The sequence below is a fragment of the Melanotaenia boesemani genome, chromosome 22, assembly GCF_017639745.1.
Source record: "Melanotaenia boesemani isolate fMelBoe1 chromosome 22, fMelBoe1.pri, whole genome shotgun sequence".
NCBI lineage: Eukaryota > Metazoa > Chordata > Actinopteri > Atheriniformes > Melanotaeniidae > Melanotaenia > Melanotaenia boesemani.
This window is the reverse complement of record NC_055703.1, coordinates 312,577-330,723: the sequence shown is the minus strand read 5'-3', so window position 1 is coordinate 330,723 and position 18,147 is coordinate 312,577. Positions and strand designations below refer to the sequence as shown.

General features: G+C 38.9%; 1 protein-coding gene across 1 annotated transcript; it reads left to right on the top strand.

Moving 5' to 3' along the window:
* The first annotated feature begins 1,077 nt into the window (after nt 1–1,077).
* On the top strand, nt 1,078–17,339 carry LOC121634241 (leucine-rich repeat and fibronectin type-III domain-containing protein 2-like). Its single transcript, XM_041976772.1, has 4 exons — nt 1,078–1,398; nt 9,624–9,684; nt 10,448–11,838; nt 15,789–17,339. The coding sequence occupies exons 3-4, from the start codon at nt 10,469–10,471 to the stop codon at nt 16,729–16,731; spliced, it is 2,313 nt and encodes a 770-aa protein (XP_041832706.1). The 5' UTR covers nt 1,078–1,398; nt 9,624–9,684; nt 10,448–10,468; the 3' UTR covers nt 16,732–17,339.
* Nucleotides 17,340–18,147: the final 808 nt, after the last annotated feature.

Genomic DNA, 18,147 nt, shown 5'->3' with positions numbered 1-18,147 from the left:
TAGAAGCAGGGCATATCTTCTTTTTTTTCTTTTTTTTTTTTTAAGTTTTTTGTAAGTCATTTTACTTAAATACAAGATCACGATTTCATCCAACAGCATCATCTTGGGCATAAGTGCAGCAGCTTCTTCAGTACCTGGTTGAGCCAAAGAGCTGGACAAATCTTTCTACCTCATTCTGAGTAGAAGAGGTAAGCTAAGTGTGGAAATGCTCCTTAAACAACTGAGTCTTTAGCTTGCTTTTAAAAGTGGAAACGGACTCTGCAGATCAGAGGTAGTTTGGTAGATGGTTCCACCACCGGGGAACAACAGAGGAGAAGAGTCTAGCTACTGATGTGGCGCCACCTTGTGGTGGGAGCACTAGGCGTCTTTCACTGGCAGAGCTTAACTGTGGAGAGGGGGTGTAGCTCTGGATTAAGGAGTGGAGGTAGACCGGAGCCGTTTGGGTTATTGTTTTGTAAGCCAGAAGCAGAGCTTTGAATCTGATGCGCTGCAACTGGAAGCCAGTGGAGAGCGATTAGCAGCGGAGTGACATGAGCTCTTTTGGGCTGGTTGAAGACCAGACGTGCTGCTGCGTTCTGGATCATCTGCAGAGGTTTAACTGAGCAATGCAGGCAGGCCAGCCAGTAAGGAGTTGCAGTAGTCAATGCGTGAAATGACCAGAGCCTGGACCAGGAGCTGGGCCGTGTGTTCAGTCAGGTAGGGTCTGATCCTCCTGATGTTGTAGAGAGCAAATCGGCAAGACCGGGAAACCGAGGCAACATGGTCCTTAAAGGTCAGCTGGTTGTCTACCATGACACCAAGATTCCTGGTAGAAGACGTAGGCAGGCACACACACATACACACACACACACACACACGTGTATACGTGTGTGTGCGTGTGAGATCATTTTAGTTATAATCTTTTTGAGTGTTCCATATTCTCTCATTCTTCAGCATCTGGAAAATCACTGCAGGTGCCACTGGTCTCTAAATGTACGGTTTCACCTGTGTTTGATTGTTCATTTATTTATTGATTGGTTGGTTTTATATTAATTGAATGAGAAATGCGAAATGCTCTTCAGGGCTTCCGTACAACAATCCAGAGAGGATAGTATCGTCTTTTCTCTGTAAGCGCAGTGGACATTCAATCCTGTTTAAGCGTCTTTCGAGCCTGTGAAAATGGACTCGTACCTTTTCTACTGGCTTGATTTGAACTGCTCATATTTCCACACTGAACGATGCGATCTGCTTAAGGGCTCGTTTCTCCACAGCTTTCTGTCCAAACAGAAGATATTATGTTGGCAACACGCATGATGGGAACGGAGCTGGAATACTGCATAATTTGAAACTAGTTTGTTTTTTAACCATTGACTGCATAACCGGGACAGAGAAACCGTTTGATAACGACATTGATAAGAGGTAAGACATTTTGAGGCACAGTGCATTAAAATGTCTGCAGCGGGTGTGGAAGCAGAAAGCAGGCTTTATATTTCCAGCTGCCTCAAACATTGCTGCGCGCAACAGAAACATGGGCCTTATAGCTGTTTGGAAGATGTAGGGAAATATTTTTTGCAGTATCTTAATTGTGTACGACACCAAACCCGCAGTTCTTTAGCACATTGCGCTGCCTGGTGTGTGAAGTGTGTCACACTTGCTTGTCTTGTCTAGCGGACATGACAGTGTGACTTTTGATGTGATCGACGGCACCAAGCGGGTTTTCAGGTGATAAGTTCGGTCTGCCCCCCAATAAGAAGAGCCTAGTGTAACTGCCCTCTGTCCTCATTTTTTACCTTCTGCATCTCCAGTCAAGGATAGCTGTTAACACCACAATGTTGTCACTAAGAATTTCACTGACAGGATGTTCTAAAAGCATGTTTCCATACTGTTAATATCATTACTCTGGAGCAAATTATGTTCTAGTAGGCTGCTTTAAAAACACGTGTTTACGTGTGATCACGTGTAGTTTGCACATGTAATATATATATATAATGAAACACATTTTGCAGGTAGGTAGGAAACATGAAGATTTGGAACATTTTTATGGTAATAACCCTTGTAAGTTTTATGGGATGTGAGTTTCAGTTGGACATTTCCATGTGTCTCACATGTGCTTAAATGTATTTCACGTGGACAAATTACATGAGTTTTTACTTTGAATTACACAAGTCACACTGGAATTCACATGGGTTTGACATGTTTCATGTGTTTCACACCTGGTTTTATGAGTTTTGTCATTTTCATGTAAAAAGTTTACATCTAATGCTACATTCAGCATAATGTACAAACAATGAACATCTACAGTCATGATCACGTGCTTAGATGGATTTAGAGTAACTGTTGAAATATTCACAAAGCAGAGGGCTGCACTGGGAATGCTCTTGCAGGCATGAAATGTTAGTACATCCTTAAAATTTTATTAGCCACTGAAAATGAGCAGAAATTAATCTGCACTAACGTTAAATTTATAGCTTGATAATGGAGCATTATGAGTACTGACTTTCCCTTTTTGATTTTTCTGTGGGCCACAGGAGCATAGTTGTGAAATTGTCAGGCTTTTATTAAGACATGGTTTGCAACCTTAACTCTCGCTCTGCTTTCCTGCATCCAGAGGAAAGCAGAAAATTGCATACTTGTCTTATACATATTGTCTTATATAGTTGTCTTAGTGACGATCTTGTTAATAAGAGGAATGAACTCTGGAAGTTGTTTACAGCCCTGCAGCTTTTCTTCTGCAAGCAGCATGGATTCAGATTAAGTAGAGTACCAAATGAGGGAGTGCCCAGCCTTAATCCTAACTGATTTACCATTAACCTTTATACTTATTTTACTGTTAAGCCAGAGGTGGTTAAGCTTCAGCAGTTCCAGTCACATACTGTGCTGATTGTTGGGGGAAGGGGAGAATAATCTATCTCATGGTCCATTGCTGAGGTCACAGGCCAGACCGCACAGTAAAACTGCTAATCCCTTCATTGAATGAATACATTAAACTGTGACGTGCATTCCTTTGCAAGTTTACTGAATGGGATATAAGGAAAAGTTCTTTTCTTAAAACATTAAGATGAGCAAAACCTTTTTACTGTTTGATGTCCAGAAAATGTCACGTAAGAGCTGTAGACAGGGATGCTGTTCTTTCTGTTACGCCAAGGCATTACTTCTTATCTTTCTCTTAAGACAAGTGAGTTGTGTTCGGATGAGAGCACTGTTTCCTCTTTTTAAAAGAGATTAGCTGTAGCCTCTGCGTGTGTTTCATTTTGTAACCCAGTTTCCTTTGAGCTCCATGATGGCCAGGTTAGCCTTTGGGCTCTTAAGTAATACTTTCTATAAGCAGCCCCTGGGCTCTCAAAGGATCTGCTATAAATACTGCCGCATGTGTCACCATGCTCTTGGCTTACATACACTAAGCCTCATACTAAGCTTCACTGGGGCCAGCAGTCCACATTTATCTTAATCTTGACTGAGGCCTAGACAGAGACTTGGGATGTCACGATTGTTTACTTTTACAGTTAATGGCAGTAGTAAACGCTACGATTAATCAATCATAAAGATCCCTCAAAATCATCACTTTATATAAAATATTATGTATGAATTATTATATAATGAAAACAACGTTCCACCACTTCCACATGTTGCCGCCTGTGTTGCTTTGTTTTGGTTCTGTGAGCGTTGCAGAAGAGGCAGCCTGAGTGGGACCCCACGGCGGCCTGAGTGGGACCCCACGGCGGCCCGGGTGAGACCCCACGGCGGCCCGAGTGGGACCCCACGGCGGCCTGGGTGGGACACCTGATAGCGAAAGAGCTTTCCCCTTCAAATAAACGGATTAGGACATGCTTGTCAGACTTTTTTATTTATGGGTTAAAGAAAAAAGATGACAAGGTGTATGGGGCGCCAAGTGTAAAAATTCAGTATAAAAGTTGTAGCTGACACATTTTCATTATTTATCTCACTTTTCTCACATTTAGCACATTTTTCCTACATTTTCCTACATTTAACATAACTTTTAACCACATGTATAATGGTCAAATAGAACATCTAAATCTAAATTTTAAATCTAAATCTAAATGCTATATGTTAAATCTAAATGTTATATGTTATATCTAAATGTTAAATCTAAATCTAAATGTTAAATCTAAATCTAAATGTTAAATCTAAATCTAAATGTTATATGTTATATCTAAATGTTAAATCTAAATCTAAATGTTATATGTTAAATCTAAATGCTATGTGTTAAATCTAAATGTTATATGTTATATCTAAATGTTAAATCTAAATCTAAATGTTAAATCTAAATCTAAATGTTATATGTTAAATCTAAATGCTATGTGTTAAATCTAAATGTTATATGTTATATCTAAATGTTAAATCTAAATCTAAATGTTAAATCTAAATCTAAATGTTATATGTTATATCTAAATGTTAAATCTAAATCTAAATGTTAAATCTAAATCTAAATGTTATATGTTATATCTAAATGTTAAATCTAAATCTAAATGCTATATGTTAAATCTAAATGTTATATGTTATATCTAAATGTTAAATCTAAATCTAAATGTTAAATCTAAATCTAAATGTTATATGTTATATCTAAATGTTAAATCTAAATCTAAATGTTAAATCTAAATCTAAATGTTATATGTTATATCTAAATGTTAAATCTAAATCTAAATGCTATATGTTAAATCTAAATGTTAAATCTAAATCTAAATGCTATATGTTAAATCTAAATGTTATATGTTATATCTAAATGTTAAATCTAAATCTAAATGTTAAATCTAAATCTAAATGTTATATGTTATATCTAAATGTTAAATCTAAATCTAAATGTTATATGTTATATCTAAATGTTAAATCTAAATCTAAATGCTATATGTTAAATCTAAATGTTATATGTTATATCTAAATGTTAAATCTAAATCTAAATGTTATATGTTATATCTAAATGTTAAATCTAAATCTAAATGTTAAATCTAAATCTAAATGTTATATGTTAAATCTAAATGCTATGTGTTAAATCTAAATGTTATATGTTATATCTAAATGTTAAATCTAAATCTAAATGTTATATGTTATATCTAAATGTTAAATCTAAATCTAAATGTTATATGTTATATCTAAATGTTAAATCTAAATCTAAATGTTATATATCTAAATGTTAAATCTAAATCTAAATGTTAAATCTAAATCTAAATGTTATATGTTAAATCTAAATGCTATGTGTTAAATCTAAATGTTATATGTTATATCTAAATGTTAAATCTAAATCTAAATGTTAAATCTAAATCTAAATGTTATATGTTATATCTAAATGTTAAATCTAAATCTAAATGCTATATGTTAAATCTAAATATTATATGTTATATCTAAATGTTAAATCTAAATCTAAATGTTAAATCTAAATCTAAATGTTATATGTTAAATCTAAATGTTTAAATCTAAATCTAAATTTTATATGTTAAATCTAAATGTTTAAATCTAAATCTAAATGTTATATGTTAAATCTAAATGTTATATGTTATATCTAAATGTTAAATCTAAATCTAAATGTTAAATCTAAATCTAAATGTTTAAATCTAAATCTAAATGTTTAAATCTAAATCTAAATGTTATATGTTAAATCTAAATGTTTAAATCTAAATCTAAATTTTATATGTTAAATCTAAATGTTTAAATCTAAATCTAAATGTTATATGTTAAATCTAAATGTTATATGTTATATCTAAATGTTAAATCTAAATCTAAATGTTAAATCTTATATCTAAATGTTAAATGTTAAATCTAAATCTAAATGTTTAACCTAAATATTTCGAATATATGCTAACTAACCCCGCCCCTTTTAACCTCAACCAATACGCTAGTAGGGAAACACTCGCTCGCACGCACACACACACAAACACACGTCTTTACTGTGAAAGTCTTTCTGCATTGACGAGCTGCACTTCAAAATACACTTCCAACCAACCACTCACACCATTAATGGTAAGATGCATATATTTATTTTTAACTTTCTAAACAACATTTTGCGGACATTTCAGCTCTTTAGTTGATCTTTAGACCATGATGTGGAAAAGGAAAAATTTCCAACGAGACCAGCCTAAGCTAATCTGGTCTGGGTATGACAAAGACTGATGCTTCTGGAGAAAAAGGCAAGCATCTTGTTTTTATATGTTTTGACTTTGGCTCAAGTAGCCTGATGAAGCCCCATTTCGTCAAGGGATAGATGGCAGAGGAGCCTATTGAAAAAGAGAAAACAAAGATTTCTCTTAATGGACTGAGTACAGGTAGTGGCTTTTAAATAATACACACACAAACTTTGGACATTACATTTACTCAGTTAAGGATTAGGAAATGCATTCTTGGTTCACTTCACTTTTCTTTGTGACGTGACGGCAGTGATAGCGATAAATTTGCCCTGGACGTTAGCTACAGCTAAGTAGCTAGCTAACAGTAAAAGTAAAAGTTACACTTGGCGCCCCATAAAGGTGTCATTGTGGAGGACGGCCCACCAGCCTGTAAAAGGTTGCAGAGAAAGGAGGAAATACATCCAGTACATTTCACCACCTGTAGGATAACCAGCAGCCTTTTATGCTACAGTAAAGATATATGCACAATAGTTTGGATAAACGACTAATATTTTTCTAACAGCACTGAAATGAAATGTTATGTCATTCCGACTCGGGTTGGTGTTTAAGCGCAGCCCAACGCGTTCAGCAGTGTTCTCGAACGTTACCTACAGAGAAAAGAAACGGCAGCTATTCTGCTGGAGGACAGCTGGAAGTCAAAGCTAGCTGGATGTTTTTTCCTGTTTCTAAACTATCTACACAGGTTGAAAAAAAATGTTGAAAATCATTATAACGGGGTTTACAGAAAAAGCCTCCCACGTCCAGGTAGAGCACCTGCAGCCTTTTCCATCTGAGAGAAATCCAGAGTTAATGTGTAGGATTAATTTATTCTTCATACAGGAGAAGATATTTAGCTGGAATGAGGCTTCTTAGTTACTTTGTTATTAAATTAATTAGTTATTTTGGCATAAAAAGTTGAGGTGATTTCACACATTATAGTGATGGAAAATTGATTTAAACCCAATAATCATAATAATAGTAAAATACAAATACAAAAATACAAATAAAAACATTAACAGAAGCAGAAGAATGAAAGCAGAATAAGCATTGGCTACGCTCCAACTAATGAATGAGGAAGTTGTTATTGAACCAGAACTTGAAGTACAGTATGCTATACAATAAGTACTTAGGTCCATTCAGAAGTTCAGAGAAAGGCAAATGAAGTTCCCCTGTAAACGTTATAGTAGATTTCTGGTACATTCTGGGGCAAGAATGTACCTGAGGGTGGGCAAGACTTTATCTGGCAGGGTTTATATAGTAAGAAAGGAAATTATTGTGTTCCTCTCTCTAACACAGACTCGCATACACTCCTGTGATAACTGTGGTCACATTAGAGAGACATGAGAAATAAAACATCTTTACATTAGCTGCAACATATGTGTCAAACTCAAGGCCCAAAGCCTGTGGATGAATTATCTTTGGCCTGCATGATAATATCTAATCACTATTAGAGCTGGCCCGCTGGTAGAGTGCATGCTCCACTATGGGACTACAAGTCCCACAATGCACTGCCATCGGCAAGCGTGTAACTTGCTTGTTCGCTAGCAGCCTGACTGAGCTGCTCACCTTCGTCAACGACCCCTCTCCCCAAAAAATGGCTTAATAAAAAGTGGACTTAGAAAACAGAGAAGATGTTTGCGGATGTAAACGACAAAGCTGTGTCTTCTGTGTGGACACAGTGAGTCTGGAATGGAAGAACTTAAGTTTTTAAGGCAACTGAATATGAACCAGAATTACGACGGCAGTAAAATTACTCATCTAATTTCATATTGTGGCATCACAGGCCGACAGCCATATTAGATTCTATAAATTGGAAGTTTTTAGGAGTTTTACAGGAGTCACAGCGCGCTCCAGTTATGTTAAACGTTAGATTTAAGGTGGTAATCTGTGCTGTTTAATGTCAGTCTTTCTCTAGTCTTGGGTCTGTAACAATAAAAAAATATACACACATACACATATACATACATACATATGTACATGTGTATGTGTGTATATATATATATATATATATATATATATATATATATATATATATATATATATACATATATATATATATATATATATATATATATATATATATATATATATATATATATATATATATACATATATATATATATGTGTATATATGTATGCCGTGTTCTGACTGTCAAGGTACCTGTTTCTGCTTTTGTCAGAGCTTATCTATTGGTTGTTGATTGTATGATGTCACTGTGACTTGCGATAATATCAACCACGTTTGATATTGTTACAGACCCAAGACTAGAGAAAGACTGACATTAAACAGCACAGATTACCACCTTACATCTAACGTTTAAGATAACTGGAGCGCGCTGTGACTCCTGTAAAACTCCTAAAAACTTCCGTTTTTAGTCTGCAGCTATGAACTGTTTGGTGTAAGCCCAGCATTAAACATCATTCCTCTAAAATGTTTAAACGTTTTTAATTCTGTAGGTTCGAACCTGCTTGTTTTTATAAACTCTTGTCTTCGTTTCTACTAGGACAGTTTTGTTTTTAGGTCTATTTTGTTATTCTTGTTTTGTTCTTTTTATGCACTTCTGGAAAGCTTTTAAAACCCTGCAGCACTGTAGCACTTCCCAGTTGTGCTTCTATGTGTTGTTTTAATTATTTTACGCTTTTATGCATTTTTACATACTTTTTATGACTGCTGTGAGGCACTTTGAGTACTTTTTGATTATTGTAAAGGGCTATACAAATAGAATTTGATTTGATTTGGGACAAGGGCCTCCTGTGGGCCAAAATGAAATTGTCATCCTGCTCATTGACTAACCCTGTGGCCATCATAGGCTGTCTACTGTCTATGCACACAAACCTTTAAGTTTTCAATCCAGTTGTCAGAAACTGCATTAGAAAAGATTCCACCTGAGGAAACTATTTCAACTTGCAGAAGGGAGTCGTTTCTTTAACCAGTTGCTACTTTTTGGCATATCTGAGCTGGACACAGGCTTCAAACAATGGAGAAAAAAAGGCCGGACTTTCTTCAGGGACCTTTTTGTAGAAGCCACTTTAGCTTCTTTTGATACAGTCTTGCGTGATTATAGCCTCCCTCATTCTGACCTATTTAAATACTTTCAGGACCACATTTCTAAAAACACCTTCCATTTCCTACGCTGTCCCCCATGAGTATTATAGACTACACGCTGGAGATTAATCCTTATACAAAGGGCAGAATTTCAGACATTTATAGAAAAATACAAGCCATAAGTAACAGGTTGAATCTCTCCCCGAGAGATAACCTGGTGCTTGTCACAGTTTTGTGACTTTGGCACTCAAAGGGTTAGCCTAACCTTGCTGCTTGCTTACATAATCACAACCACACACTCAAAGATACTGAGTGTAAGTGTACCAAGGACAAAGACAAACTACCCTCCCTTAATTATGGATCTGGTCAAGTTTTTCTTGTTTACTGCAGATTGTTTGAAGTTATTTATTATTATTATTATTTCTTCATGAACAGTAGATCACCTTAAAAACTAATGTTCATGTTTGGTGTTCTTCCTGCAGGGATGGCCTTAAGCTTTATCACGAAGCTGCATCTTGGCAACCACTTCTCAGCAGTTTACAGGTTAGTGATAAATAACTTCATTTCTAAACCATTAAATTTCCCCAGAATAATAATAACAAAGACAGCTTCAGTAAAGGTCAAAATATTCTAAATAAACCATCCATATTATCCTGAATGAGAGTTCTGCTGGATGAACTTGGAAAAAATGTTTGTTTTTTTTTCTGTAAAGACAATTATGAAAAAATTATGCTTATGTGAAAACTGAAGAGTGGGAGTTTTGACTTTTTGCTTTTTTAAATGTCAAGTTCAGATAAATTTGTAATAGACATGCAATTCTTCATATATTTTTTAAAATCATATTCAACATTTCAAAGTAATTTGGGACATACATTCTGTATTCAAACACATAGAAAATAATGTCTTTCCAAATACACAACAGGTTCTGCTCTGACTCTGAAGTATGGGGACATGTTATATAATTCTCTCTTTTTGTTTAACCAAACCTGCTTTTAAAAAAAATAAAACAAACCATGAATACATCTGCTCACAAGCAAGCCGATTAAGTAATTTGCCGTTCCCAGTTACAGCAGGTCTCACATGTAATTAATTTATTTTGTAAGTTTAACGTGAAGTTATTTCAGACTTTTGACGTCCTCTGCCGCCATTTTGTTCCCTGGTCCGCTGGTCAAGCAGAGACGGCTTGAAACAGAAGCACATTAACCAATAAGGCTGCTGTAAAATAAGAGAAGTTTAATGCAACTGTCTGTTGAACTGTTGTGTGCTACCGTTAATCACTCTATTTTTAAATCTGTTTATTGCCCAGATTTATGTGTAGGATTCCACCATGGACCACATCATCTGCTGCCTACTGGTCCTGGGAGCCACAGTGATCACTGCCCACAAGTGCCCCATGTACTGTGAATGCCGTAATCTTTCAGAGTCTCTGGGGACATTGTGCCCCTCCAAAGGTCTTCTTTTTGTGCCTTCAGACATTGACCGCAGCACAGTGGAGCTACGGCTGGGAGGCAACTACATCCTCTGCATCATGCAGCAGGACTTTGCTAACATGAGTGACTTAGTGGACCTGACCCTCTCAAGGAACACAATTAGCTACATTCAGCCCTTTTCGTTTGGCGACCTGGAAATGCTTCGCTCACTTCATCTTGACAATAACCGTTTAATAGAGCTAGGCCCTAACGACTTGCGAGGCTTGGTCAACCTGCAGCATCTGATTATAAACAACAACCAGTTGGGACGCATCCATGACAAGGCTTTTGAAGACCTGGCACTAGCTTTGGAGGATTTAGATCTTTCCTACAACAATTTGATGTTTCTGCCCTGGAACTCCGTCCAACAGATGATTAATCTCCACCAGCTTAGTGTGGACCACAATCTCTTGGAATTTATTCCAGAGGGCACCTTTGCAAACCTGGAAAAGTTGGCAAGACTTGATTTGACATCAAACCACTTGCAGAAGCTTCCCCCAGATTCAGCCTTTGCTCGAGCACAGGATCCAATGATCCTGACAGCACTGTATGCTCCTCAACTGTCCCTGAGCCTTGGTGGGAACCCATTGCACTGTAACTGTGAGATGTTGTGGCTGCGTAGGCTTGAAAGACTGAATGAACTGGAGACCTGTGCTTCCCCACCTGCCCTGAAGGGTCTTTACTTTTGGTATGTAAAGGAAGAGGACTTTGTTTGTCAACCACCTCGTATTATACAGCATACACATAGGATGCTTATTTTAGAAGGCCAGATGGCAACTTTAAGTTGTGAGGCCACTGGAGACCCCAACCCTACCATCCACTGGATGTCACCTGATGAGCAGCTGCTTGGCAACTCTTCTCAAATCACAGTGTTCAGCAATGGAACTCTGAGTATCACTATTGCCACCTCCAAGGACTATGGTACGTTCACTTGCATTGCTTCCAATGTTGCTGGGGAATCCAGTGCCTCTGTGGAGGTGTCCATCATGCAGCTCCCACATCTAAGCAATGGCACTGGAAAGCCAGAACAACAAAACTCTCATCTGTCTGACATTGCAAACACTACAAAAATTAGCAAGACTTCAAAAGGCCGACCAGAGATGACCGTATCTGTCTCAGAAGTGACAACTACTACAGCACTGGTCAAGTGGACAATGAGAAAGTCTGTTCCAAGGGTGAAAATGTACCAACTCCAGTACAATTGCTCTGATGAGGTTCTAATCTACAGGTAAATATTTTTATTTATTTATTTTTTTTAAACAATGTTGGTGCAGCCCATTTAACAGGGATCACCACCTCTGGGCCTCTTAGGCCACTATCCTGCAGGTTTTCAATGTTTCCCTGCTGCAACACACCTGATTCAAATGAAATGGTTCCCCAACAGCTTGCTAAGTTCTGCACAATGGCCCTTTAATTGGAGTAAGATGTGTCAAAGCAGGAAAATATCTAAAACCTGCAGAACAGTAGCTCAAGAGGTCCAGAGTTGGTGATCTCTGCCAAATGAGATCACTGATTAACTGATGACAGGACTTACCTAAAGATTTATTCAAAGATGGGAAAAAAAGCTGAGGCTTTATCTAAAATATTTATTCAAACCAATGCAATGATTTGCACATCTTATGAGCCAATAAATTATTTAGAATAGAACACAGAAAGCATGTTAAATGTTGAAAGTAAAATATTTTGCTATTTCATGAAAAGAATGATCCCTTCCTAAATGTCATGCTGGCTCTATTTCCCCCTGATATTGAGATGAGGAAACTAAAGGCTGAAAAAGTAAGTGGTACTAAAATTAAACAGCTCGTGAGTAATTAGGTTAATTGGCAACAGGTCAGTAATGTGTTGGGGTATAAAAAAGTGCACCTTAAAGAGATGGAGCTCTTCAAATGTAAAGATCAGCAAAAAATAGACAAATGAAATGAAAGATTAAATGAAAAATACTATTAATCCCCAAAGGAAGATGGTAATGTTGTTGTAGGGGTTTTCTTGTATTCTGGAACACAGGGGTGACACCTCTTTAGGCTTTGAGGCCAAAACATACGAATTCAACTGACAGGAATTTGTTTTTATCTGTGGCAAGCACCACTAAGCATAGGGTACGTCAAGGGTAAAAAGTGTAGTGGATGCTGTGGAGGATTTTGCATAGGATTAAGCTGTGGCAGGCACATTTGGAGAATGAACCACGCCACTGCCCATCTGTTAGTTTTCAAGTCTCACTCCAATGTGGCCTTTATTAAACCGTGAAACCGTGAACAATTATTTAAAAATGATGCATTTATTTTGTTTGGAGTCCATAATTAAAACTTCATCCTTCAGTGACAGACTTCTTCATCTCGAATGTGTGAAGGAGCGCTATCACACACCCTTCGTTCCAGCAGCAATTAGACTGGAAACCAGCACTGCTCCCAGTAGACCAAAAACACAAATGCACTGTAAAAAGACAGCATGAATTAATATTGTATTATTGTTTTAATTTCTTAATTCTTCCCCTTTATGTTTACATCTCAATGACTTTATTTATAATTTTTTGGGGGATTTCGCTGCTGGTCCTTCTGTCTTGCTGCTGTTGCACTAGAATTTTCCCTGCTGGGAACGAATAAAGATCTTGTCAGGGTTCCCATAGAGGTGGAGTATTTTAAAAAATGAAGAAATATCATTTTTTTTACAGAGGCTGTACATGGTTTCAAGTGGTATTTAGACAAATTCCAAAAACTAAAGATTGCTTTGTTGATTGTCAGTTTTTGCCTGTATATTTTGGATAAAGTCTTGCCTAACTTCAATGTTTTAGTGGTGAATACATGTACTTTCTGAAAGAGATAAGGCTATACACATGGGCGTAATTTTAGGAGGGGACACAGGGGAAATGTCCCTTGCACAAAAAAAATGTTTCGTTATAGTAAATAGAGACACATCCAGCACTAGGACCAAGCGGGAAATGGCTGCTCAAGCTGAAGCCTGTTTCCGTAGTTTAGATTTATACACTAACAAAGCACACATGGTCCTCACGGCCTTATGTATCGCAAAGAAAACTATTCTAATGAACTTGAAGAAAAAACAATCTAATCTAACTGTGTGTCTGACCGGATCCGGGGCCTTGGTGACCTGGGGGCTGGTGCTCCCTGGGGGCGGGCCGGGGGGCAATCGGGTGTCTAGGGGGTGCCCCAGGGAGACCCTGCCAGGGCCTCGGGGGGGGCTTGGTCGCCCTGGGCATGCCATCGGGGTCGGGCTGATCCGATGCCGGGCAGGCGCCCTTGGCATTACAATGTGTTGTTAGGAACGAAGGGAGGGGTAGGGGGAAGGGGGGCAGTTTTGGTCCTGGTGGGCAGTGGGGGGGATTAGGGCTCATGGGGGGGTGGAGTCTGCTCTCCTTCCAGCTCTCTCCCCTCCCGCCGGGGGCTCCTTCGGGGTGGGTGGGGACGCTGTGCCTTGGGCCCCACCAGGACACACAACCTGGGGCTCTCTGGTCCCCTGGTGTGGTGGCGTGGTCTTGGGGAGGCGGGGACGCCTACAGCAGCCAGCTGAGGAGTTGGCTGCCTGGAAGAGAGATCTCTCTCCTGGTTGTGCCCCTCTCTTCCCCCGCCACCCCACATTATACACACCACACACAGGGCTCTGTAGGGCGGGTGGAGGCAGTGGGTTTGGCGGAGGGGCCCCCATTGCGGGATTCCCCGGTTGTCTCCTGCGACTGCCTGCCCCACTAGATTTTAATAACAACCTAGACACCAGGGCTTGGAGGACCTGCGGACATGTTCTTGTCCGTAGGGTGCCTAATCTTGGTGTTGGGTTGGCATGGCCCGCGGTGGTTTTGCCTGGGGCGGTCGGGCCCCGTCGGGTTCCTGGGCGGGGCTCTGCTGGGGGAAATGGGTGGCCCTTGGGCCTGTGGGGTGCCTGCCCTCCGTGCGGCCTGCGCTGCGGCGCCCATTGGGCCTGCTCACCGTCACCCTGTGCTGCCCGGTGCCCCTGCCCCGTCGTGCCGGGGGGCTCCAGTCTGGCGGCCCCTCTGCTCTGGTCTGAGTGGGCCGCTGCTCTGTCTGCTTTGGCCGTCCTGGGCTTGGTGCTCTGTGGACCTGCTGGGCCTTAAGGGCCTCGGGCTCCTCCCGTCCTCAGCTGATGCTTCGGGGTGCGGTGTGATCACAGCCCCCTTGCAACCACACATTTCTTCCTTGTTGCATGGCCACACACGCACGTTCACACGTGCATGCTCACAAACATGCTCGTCTCTCCATCTGCTTCTGACTAGATGTTGCTGATGTTTGTGTGTTGGTACGTTTCTCTGCAGGTACGTTTGATGACTACTGTACTTTTTCATATCATTATTATCCAGTTTTCTTTATGTATCATATAGTACTGTGGTTGTTTATATTGTTTTTTAGGTGTGTTTTAGGCAGCCTAGACAACTGTTATTTCCACATTTTAATCCTGTCCTTTTCTCCCTTTTTTCTCTCTCTCTCTTCCTCTATCTCCCTGTCAGGTTCGGCACTGACATATAAAGACTAAAGAAAATAAGATTACAATAAAAATAATAAAAATATCAAGGGCAGCCATGCACACAGACCACCGTTCTGTATGTTAGGATGCTGGACAGGACAGGGTAAAAAAAAAAAAAAGAGATGAAAATTTATTCTACATGTACCACTTTCCTTTCCTCTTTATCCACTTCACCTCGAGGATGTTCACCCTGATGCATTCATGGGACCAGACTGCAGGCTGCTTTCTGAGTTCAGAGTAATTAATGACCCATTTTTACATAAAAGTGCTTTTATATGATTTGAATCTCACTGTGATTATTTATAAACACGTTATCACTTTGAAATCGGGACAAACAGGTTTCAGTGCACATCTTTATTATTTGATTTGTCTTTCTCGCACCATTGTCTGTGTCTCTGCACACGGCCTGTAAAACTGAACCTTATGGGCATTTTAGGGCATTTACCTGCAAAGTAGACCCAGCTGATCCGTCCTTTCAACTTACAGAGATTGGTATTCACCAATATAAGAGGAACAATACAAACAATTTCAAGGTCTACAAACACATTTGTGAATCTGATGGTTTTCAGAAAGAAATTCTTAAGTACAATTTAAGAACCAATTTTTAGAAGATTCATCAGAAGATATTAGTGAATAAGGCCCAATGTTAATTTCATACTGTAACATGCAATCTATTTGTCTGTTTTAAAGGATGATTCCAGCTTCAAAGAAAAATTTCTTGTTGACAAATCTGGTGTCGGGAACCCGCTATGATCTGTGCATGCTGGCTGCCTGGGATGACACTACTACCACAGTCACAGCCACCAGCGCGATGGGCTGCACACGTTTCTTCACCCAGGATGGATATGTTCAGTGCCAGTCTCTGTCCAGCAAACTGCTCGGAGGCAGCATGATCCTGGTGGTGGGGGGCATCATTGTGACCACCCTGCTAGCGTTCATCGTTATTCTCATGGTGCACCACAAAGCTATAGATATTGAACCATCATCAGGAAAGTTGAGCATACTCAGAGACACACTCTCTCAGATCAGTGTGGACCGACTTTGGCAAAATGGAGTTCTTGTGCCCCGGCCTCAGTCTCAGCCTCAGACCGAACCGCAGGTCAAGGCCAACGTGACTCTGCAGAACGAGGTGGTGGAGTTCAAGTGTGACTCCCTCCAGAGCAGCCTCACCTCTTCTTCCTCATCTTCCTCTACTTCTTCCTCAAACTCCCCAAACAGCACACTTCCAAACATTTTAAGATTAGCTCCCACCAAGCCCTTATCCAACCTGGATCACCTCCTCGGGACCATAACCTCTCTGGAGCTGCGAAGGCCACAGGGCTGTGACCCCAGAGCGTTCAGCAGTGCCACAATGACAACAAAGCTGAATCAGACGCTGGATTCCAGCCTCAGTCAGCTTCTCATGCTGCCTCTGGACCCCAAGCCAAAAAGGAGTCAGTCTTTTGACTCAGGAGACACAATGAATACCAGTGCTTCTCAGCTTCACAGCAAATCTTGCAGAATCAGTAGCATTTGGACAAAGAGGAGACTATCTGCCAATGGACTGCTACTGCAGTCTGAGAAGGAACAGGATAAAGGAGGGAGTAAGGGGACATTAGACAGTGCTGACTGGGTGTTGGAAAGTACTGTTTAGGACATTAGTCTTACTGCACCAAACATTCACTGCCAAAACTGATGCTCAGTTGCCTTACCAAGTCAAAACCACTGGATGACAAGGTTTTGTGTTGCATGAGGCAAACCAATTTGCATCCCTTCCACTCCTTCCTTATAATTTAAGTGCAATAACTGAATGCAAGAGGAATACAATCAAGGATTCTTTTGTTTCCGTTCGTCTGTTACACAGATTTTCCCTTGGGTGCTTCTCATAGACTGCTACTGTACAATATTGTACAGTACTGTATGTTAGTAAAGTTTTAAATTAAATTTCAGTTTTTTATATTTTTAATTTACTCATCAACTATAAATTATCCATTACATGTCATTTGACAGAGAAGCAATAAAAGTATGATACCCATTAATGCTGAGTGGATAAACAGCATATATGTCCTTTTTTTATACAAACTATATGTTTAAAGGGGAACTCAATAATTGTGTATGTTCATGATATGAAATCCTGTGTGACTGCATAAAGTCTGAAATGCTGTTGTTTTGTATAAAAATGCCAAATGGCAGTAAAAGGAAATCGATGCAAAGGATGGGATAAACAACATCATATCGCTTGTTAGTCTATAACAGGCAAATATATATATATATATATATATATATATATATATATATATATATATATATATATATATATATATATATATATATATATAATCGGTTAGTTTCAGTCCCAGTCAAGTGTTTTTCTTCCTTTATCCTTTTTACTAATTTACAATAACCATGTTCATCCAAACACCTTAAAAATAACATTATCCCCTTGTTTATTGGTAAATACACATTCAGTGTGACAAATCAATATACGCTTATGGAGGATTATTTTTCTTTATGAAAACTTCAGTTATTTTGTTGTTGTTGCCTTCATTTCTATTTGTAATATCAATACTAGCCAAATGTGAAATCTGGACACATCACAAGAATAAAACTAGAAAAGACTTGAAAGACAAACCTCTTAGTTGGACTGAAAACTGTTTGGTGGATTATTTCTTTGTTGTAACAATTGCTTTGTGGAAATTAATATTATGTCATTATGTCAAAGTTTTGTTTATTTCCCTTTTGAATGGAGCCACATTTGTAAGGAAAATGCATTGGTGTGATGAGCAGCAGAGCTGAGTATGTGGGTTGTGTCCATAAAAAACTTACCAAGTCTTCTCTGTCAAACAGCTTTCTCTGCTATTAGCTCTTATCTGGCGTCGTTAATTGGGTTGGATGATTGAATTTTGAAAAAAATAGTTTGTTTTTTTTCATTTAACAAGCATTAGTCTCAGTATCATGTGGAACTGTACACAGCCACAACAGCCGGGTACCTCCTCCACATCTTCAACTCTGCTGTTCACCCCAAAAATGCATTTTCCTTGTAAATGTGGCTCAGTTTAAAAATGGAAAT

Bases quoted from the DNA above. Each gene is read 5' to 3' on its own strand.
- LOC121634241 (XM_041976772.1), top strand. From the start codon at position 10,469: ATGGACCACATCATCTGCTGCCTACTGGTCCTGGGAGCCACAGTGATC. The intron at 11,839-15,788 runs GTAAATATTTTT...TCTGTTTTAAAG, and splicing joins GATGAGGTTCTAATCTACAG to GATGATTCCAGCTTCAAAGA.